A 7739-nucleotide genomic window follows, 5' to 3' on the forward strand; every position below is an offset into this window, starting at 1 on the left:
AATTAAGTTCAGTTCATAGGTAAAATCATTTTATTAAAAAAAGCAACAAGTCTAAATTCCATAAAATGACCTGCAGACCAGTTCATCTGAAAATAAATCCAGATTCAGTTCAGTTACAGTCAGTTCAGTACAATAATAATAATATGATACAACCTTGATAATTCCAAAATACCATTTATTAAAATGTTGTCTATCTAAGAAAACTGCCAAATGAGTGACTGTGGAGAGGAACAACTTATTTTTAACCAAAAGAAACCTTTAGCAGCACCAGGATCAGGATAGGTGATCCTCTGTTTGACTGGTTGACGGTTCAGGGGACAGGAAAAGACCCGTGCTTCCATCAACATTTTAATGTGCATTTTGAAGTATCATATTAGAAAAGGTGGATGGAAACGGCAAAATTTGCAAAAACTTCCTCAGTTTTGCAAAAGAGTCTTTACACTCGCTTGAGGTGGATTTTGGATTTTCTGAAAAAGAGTTAATGTGCAAAAGGGGAGATGGAAACACATTTTCTGAAAAGTTATGGTGTAGTGAGCATTTGCCTCACATGGTTGATCAGCTCTTCCTGCTGTCCAACAATTGTWACTGCAACTACTACTTTCTCCTGCTGTCGACGTCCTCCTGGATATTCCCATAACGTGAAGAGAATTGCATTACTTTCTTGCATTACTTGCRTTATTGCATTACTTGTAATTACACTTTACATAGCTTGGTTGATTCGCTCCAAGCCAGTAGATGGAAACASGTCTGATTCGGATTTCTWTTGTTGTGACATTTTAAAAGTTCGCTTAAAATTTGCATTAAAATTGAACGGAAACATGGTTGCAGACAAAAGAACTGAGACAGGCGTTTGCCACTCTAAGATGATAAAAAATTAGGATACCAAGTGATTAAGAGTTTCAGGTTATTATATCCATTTCTTTCTGCAAACGTGGTGTTGTCACATGCRGTGGGGTGCAAAATTTGGTTAGCCTTGTTAAATTTTTTTTTGTTTCCGCTCTCAGAGGAGTAAGAGACTTTTTCCTTCTCTCCTGCCCTTCCTTATCTTCCCTGCTTTGCTGCAAGGAGCCTTCTCTACATTTTTCATCCGAAACTAGAAATTATGGATATTTTTATTTTTATGGATTTGGTTAGCTGGTCTCTCAATAAAAATTTTGGAACAAAGTTTTTTCTTCTTCCATGTGAGGACATGTTACAGGTGGGACCTCTGTTCTTCTCTGTTCTGGATATACAGTATATCTGGATTCCGATCACTGGATTCTGCAGATTGGCTTGGTGGTCTCCTGGTGTTCTACAAAACAGCGTTGGTGGCTTTTCATTTTCTGGCTGACTGACCAACTGGATGGATGGTCGTATTCTATCAGCACCATGACATTTTGCCTTGAGCGAGCTGGACTCGGTCAACAAGCAGTTTTATTGAGGGTCGCGGGCCGGCTGTGGTCTCTGGACTTTGCTGGCCAGATGGAATTGATCTTGGAGAAAGCTGATAGATCAGCTCAGCAGAATTTGTCCACACCATTTGCCTGATTGGATTCGCCACCTTGAGATGCACCAGCAGAACACTAAAGCAGATGGAAAATTGTTAACATCTGCCTGACTCTTTTGTTCCCAAAACAACTGATTACAGAATCTGGCTCTCCCCTACAACGGCCTTGAGCTGTTGACTAAATTCTTCCTGGCTGGATTATGTCGACAAGGCTGCCCAAACTTTCGCACCCCAYTGTATGTGAACTTTTCCTAAGTGTCRACTAACTACATAACAGAATACRTAACAATAGCCTATAYGCCAYGGTCATTAATGACGTATTTCYGGTAARATTCTTGCCACGCCCCTCCCTTCCACTCCCTGCTTWCTGCCTATGTTTTTAGCGTAAGCTCCTAGTACTAGTCCGTGAAAAAGTCWCAGAAGTTAAAGCATCTGTGATCTACTGGTATAAAAYGTGAGTTCTGTTGTGTGCCATTGTGATCACTAAGCAGCAGGTAYGATCGAGTAAAGGTGTAAAGGTGACAGCAGAGGATCGTAACAGGTAAAACTTATCTTTAAAAGCTCACGTTTGCGTTTGTAATCGGCATTTCTAACCTGAGGATATTCAAGAGTCAGCATCATAAATGAGAAGAYRGAGGTTACAAAAGGGAAATGTACATTTATCCCCTTTTCTGCCAAGACGAAAGAGGAAAGACCACCTCACAGCTAGGAGGAAGCTAACACAGCAGCCGGTACAAAGGTAGGTGTGTGCGCGTTTGTGTTGTCGTGGCTAGCCTTTTCGCCAGGGCAGAGATGCGGGAAATAAACAAAGTGGAAACTGTGTGGTCTCGATCTCAGATTATTTAATAGAAAGGTGCATATGCAAAGAATGAGCAGAGCCAGACAGACACGAATCAAARCGTCTGTCGAGCTCTCGCTGACCCGGAAACAGGGAAACAGACAATATATACATCCTGCTAACAAAATAAGAGCGTCAGAGATATCCAGGAAACCAATGACATGGTTACAAGTAAATAGGCCATAAGATTACATGAGTACATACAGTATCTTAAGAGTCATGAGAAACAGATTATATAATGGCAGTTTATCAAGAGATACAGAACAGGACATGTCAAGGTAACATGCAGTTWGGGAGTCAAGATATTCTTCCACCACAGTGTTATATGAAATGTTTTTATGCGACTTTTTCAYRAGTTTTATGCWAAAGTAAAAACTTGTTAGAGTGTATGTTACAGCGTAGACTAAAGCCGAGTGACGAGCACAACCCCTCCTCCCCCCGAGCACCAAGAGCAGCAGAACCTCCTCCTGATAATCATTACGTTTTCAGTTCACTAACGTCGGGGAAAACGATCCAAACCATACAAGTAGCCCATTGATTTAAAGCCTAGACTCTGCTCTTTCCAACAATATAAGTGTCACAGCTCTATGGGAAAAATTCATGGAACAAGCAGCCACAGAATAGCGAAAAAGGCTAAATTCTGAATCCATAAACACAAACGTCTTTCCTTTGTTTTYATGGCTTTAATCCACTTTGGAGTGATTTTTTTCCACTTGGCTGGACCTGTACGTCTCCTGTGTTAATGTTGGTACATGTAATATGCTAATTCTGTWCTGTGGAGATCATTAAGAGTCGTTGTCGGGTGAAAAAATCTTTCACTAACACTGTGTTGACCGTGAACCGAAGTACTGAGAGTGGCATCAAGTGCTGRGCCGGATGTCCGTGGCATATAGGCTATTAATAATAAATGTTATTCCAATAATACACTAAATTCACTGGACATTTTGTAGAGTTTGACACACATTTCCTAAAGTAATTGCTTGTTCATTGTGTTCAATAAGCTGTTGATAAATCTTGATGTGTGGCTTCCTGACGAATCTCCATACAAAAAGAAATCTGAAAATCCCTTCCAGTTTTTTTTTTTTTTTTTGAGAATTTTGTTTATACTCAGTTCATTTATTTTCTCACACATTTTGGTGTCAAACTGCAGCTCCTCTGAACATTTCTGCTCCTCAGACTCATTTGATTAAGATACTGCTTTTGGCTTGAGTCACCTTCTGACAGATAGCATCACTGTGTTTACTGGGGCTGTGTAATGGCAAGAATTTGGCGATATATCATGACACAGTCACGATACGATATATCGTGATATATCGACACATTCTCATGACGGGACCGTCTGCGTCCAGTTTTGACGCATCAGGTACCTCCCACGCGTCCATCCTTGCTGCCCGCTGCTTTTCCGGGTTGAGTCACTTAGGGGTCTTTGGGTCGGGGGTCTGAGGTTAATATGAGGGATCAGGATTAATGGTTAATTTGAGGTACTGGGGTCAGGGATAGGCTGTATATAGCTAATATAGGTTAATTTTAGGCTCTGGGACGTTTAGTTCTCGCAAATTCTCTACATTTAAAAAAAAGGTTAATATGAGGGATCAGGTTTTATGGTTAAGTTTAGGGTCTGGGGGTCAGGGATAGGCTGTATAAGGCTAATAGAAGTTAAATTTAGGGTCTGGGATGGTTAGTTTTGCGCATTTCCTACTCGTGTAAAAAAAAAATATGACAATGCGCTCGTCCTCCTCCGCCTCATCTTGTAAAAAACTGACACGCGGGGGGTACACGGCGCGTCCGAATGTGGACGCAGACGGCTACCTGACCAAGCATCAATATGTTGACGCGGGGGGGCATGAGAATGCGTTGGAAATACTGTGATACTGTAAGCAAGGCTTACAGTATCGCAGTATCTGAGCAGTGTAATTGTCATTTTTTGTCCAAAAATTCAATTTAAAAAACTGTGTTTTATTTGAATTTTACTTATTTAATATTTCTTATTCCATCCATGTTTTCAATTATTAAACTAAATTAAATAGTTTGATAACATATTTGCGGCAGCTTTTAGGTTTTAAAGCTGCTACAGTCTGTGTTGTTGGCTGTCACAGGGCAACTTAAGGGAGGAGCACAAGTATGCTAATCATTTCATTGAACTGTTTCATTTGGTCCTTGAATTTGGTCACTTCCGTACCATCCAGTACCATAATAAATATCAACGGTTTGAGATACTATTTACTCTCTGGCTCCTCAGGAATGGAGGAGCCAAATGACTGGATGACTGCTGCCAACTAGTGGTCGGAGGCTAAACTACAACWTAAAAATTATCCATTGGCATGAAAGTTTACATTTTAAACATTAATTAAAAATCAATGCAGGGCTTTAGAGAATTGATACAGTATTGGGAAATGAAATATAACAATATTTCAGTGTATCAATATTTTCCTACACCTGTAGTGTTTACTGGGCTTCTGGACTAACTTACTGGACCCCCTGTTCCAAACTTTTGTTGGTCTTGTTTTGTGAAAAGTGTTGCAGTCCAAAACCAAACTGTGGATCAGTATTAYCAAATGGTGTCTGCAGTAAAAGAAGTCGCCAAAATGAAATAATTTCCGTTTTTGTTTTCTGTCTTCATTTTTTTGTCCTAACATTTGTATTTGGGGTTGTATCTATTTGTAGCATTAATTTTACCCATTTTTGCTTCTTTCTCTGATTTATTTTTTCATTCTACCTGTCCATTGTATCTCTGTTACTTATCTACTGCATGTCCACTTTTTTTCCTCTACTTGTATGTCTCTCTCTGTTATTCTCTACCTGTCCATTTCTTCCTACCTGTCTGTCTGTCTGTCTGTACCTGTCCGTCTCTCTGCAGACATTACTGTATAAACATGCCAGAGTCTCTTCCTAAGCTTCTTCTTTCAGTCAAATGGAACTCCAGAGACGAGGTCTCACAGGTAGAAACTCAACATCACAGTCAGGATGAATTCTCTGTCTTTCAATGTGTCTTGTGTCTAACTTGTGTGCTCTGCCTCCTCCCCAGATGTACTGTTTGTTGAGGGAGTGGCCCCTGATGGAACCAGAGTTGGCCCTGGAGTTACTGGACTGTAAYTTTCCTGATCCGATGGTCAGAGAGTTCGCTCTGCGCTGCTTGGTGCAAAGCCTGACAGATGACAAGCTGTCACAGTACCTGCTGCAGCTCGTACAGGTGTGTCCACATCTTCACACCTGTCTTCTGTTTTTATAGGWCCATATATGTGAAATGATATGTGTCTCTGCAGGTTTTAAAGTATGAGATGTACCTGGACAACCCTCTTGCTCGATTCCTCATTAAGAAAGCTCTGACCAACCAGAGGATAGGACACTTCTTTTTCTGGCACCTGAAGTCAGTGTAAACGTCTTCCTGTTAACCTTAGAGGGAACAAAACAGAACGGCCCACAAGCTGATGTTTGGTTTGACTGGTGTGTTTTCACAGGTCAGAGATGCACAATAACACGGTTTGCAGGCGGTTTGGTTTACTGCTGGAAGCTTTCTGCAGAGCCTGTGGCATGTACCTGAAACACCTGAACAGACAAGTGAGAACTCATAAATTCACACAGTTACACAGCAGGGCCGTATACAATAGAATAGACCCAACAAATCCAGGGTTTCTTTAACAGATTTTGCTCAACTAATCCTAACGCTGAGAAATAATGGTTACAAGTCTTGATAATGTTGCGTTAAAAGTTTTACAGTTAACCTGTGTTTTTTAAAGTACCTGTGACCTGCATATTTTTCAAATGCAAAAGTAAACATAGACATCTTTATAAGAAACTTGGCATAATACACACATTTTTTACCCATTTTGTCTCATAACTGGCATATTTTCTTTTGAACTTGGCTCAGCCAAAGTGAAACAGGAAGTGACATCAAAGTGGAACTCTTTCAGAAAGAAAACTCTCTGGTCTTTGTTTATTGAAACAATATTATTTGAACTCCGACTCTTTTTCATCTCTCTATGATAGTGACTCAAAATAAATTGAAGAAACATCAAATTCTTCTTTCCAGTCAGCACTTTAAGCCATTTTAGTAACACTCTGTTCACATGCAGACATTCTCCTTTGACATCACTTCCTGTTTCTTCACATGCAAATATCTCAACAACTGTTCATCTGAGCAGTGTAAAATTTGTTTTGCAATATGTTATTAATGTTGCCTTTCCAAAAATGTATTCATTTTTATTGCAAAAATTTGATGTCGCAGACACTTTAATCGGCTTTTAAATATTTTGTACGATCTCTGTGGTAATAAATGCAAACACAGACAGGCAGTTTGATGAATATGATATGCTCTGCACTTTCATTCTCTATAATTAAACTGCAGAGGAGTCTATTATAATAAATAAACTTAGTTCATGGACAGWTATCAGGAACAAACAGAGCAATGAATTTCTGTTTTAAACAACACAAGTATTYGTTTCTGCCTAGGCTCCTTCTCATGGTTATTTCTCAAAATAGAACATAATGATAACACCAGGGAAAAAAAACTACTTTTACGCATCTGTAGATTTTTTTAAAGGAAACTGATTGGTTGAGAGGTTGCCTATTGACGTGTGTGATGTTTAATTCAGAAACCCACTGTTTCAGAGCAGGTTAGACTTTCACACTCATTTACCACAACAACAGACCCAGGTAAAAAGTGAAGCAGCTTTGTGACAAAAAAAATCTGAAAATGAGTCTAAGTTGAGATAATTTAAGCTAAGTTATAGTGATTTCATTTAGATAGTCCAACCCAGTCTAATCCACCATTTGCTACAAAAGACTCCTTCAGTTCAATTAAAAGTTTGGTTAAAGTTTTGCATATTTTTTAGATTTTTTTAATGATTGGTCTAGTTGCATTAATTCAATGGTCACATGAAGATTCAGAAGCAAACACTGGGGTGTGTGCAGGTGGAGGCTATGGATAAACTGGTGAACCTAACAGACACGCTGAAGCAAGAGAAGAAGGATGAGACACAGAAAGTATGAGAACTCAAATATGTTCTTTTGTTTGATTCTGTGCTGTGATTGGCAGGTGTTGTGTTTGTTGCTGCCTCTTGGCCAGGACTCCCTTGAAACAGTTTTTCACTCTCAATGGGCCTCATGCAAGAACATGTTCGTATTCTTATCCTAAATTTCTCTTACTTTTGTTCGTATGAAGGGTTCGTACGAACATGTCACGTCAGATTCAACAAACTCTTCTATCTTCAGGAAAAGTGTGTAAATGAGCTGCGTAAATTCCACCTGTTCTATCCAGCTGCTCGTGCACGTGAGAGGAGATTAGCATAATTACCACCCCAAATACACCATACTATGTTTCCCACCTCAGATACAAGTGTTCATTCATGAAAAATGACAGTGAAATTTAAAAAAAGAAAAACTTTACGAGTTCAGAGATTGAAGTCTGTCTGTCAG

At 39.5% G+C, this 7739-nt stretch overlaps 1 protein-coding gene across 1 annotated transcript in view; it reads left to right on the forward strand.

Moving 5' to 3' along the window:
- zgc:158659 (phosphatidylinositol 4,5-bisphosphate 3-kinase catalytic subunit alpha isoform) overlaps positions 1-7739 on the forward strand; it is a gene marked incomplete in the record, with an annotated part of 40445 nt that overhangs the window by 28468 nt on the left and 4238 nt on the right. Inside the window, 5 exon segments of the mRNA XM_014027842.1 lie at positions 5182-5263; positions 5350-5514; positions 5588-5691; positions 5783-5882; positions 7236-7307. Coding sequence (XP_013883296.1) covers positions 5182-5263; positions 5350-5514; positions 5588-5691; positions 5783-5882; positions 7236-7307 — 523 coding nt within the window.

Source organism: Austrofundulus limnaeus, unplaced genomic scaffold (assembly GCF_001266775.1).
Source record: "Austrofundulus limnaeus strain Quisiro unplaced genomic scaffold, Austrofundulus_limnaeus-1.0 Scaffold689, whole genome shotgun sequence".
Lineage (NCBI taxonomy): Eukaryota > Metazoa > Chordata > Actinopteri > Cyprinodontiformes > Rivulidae > Austrofundulus > Austrofundulus limnaeus.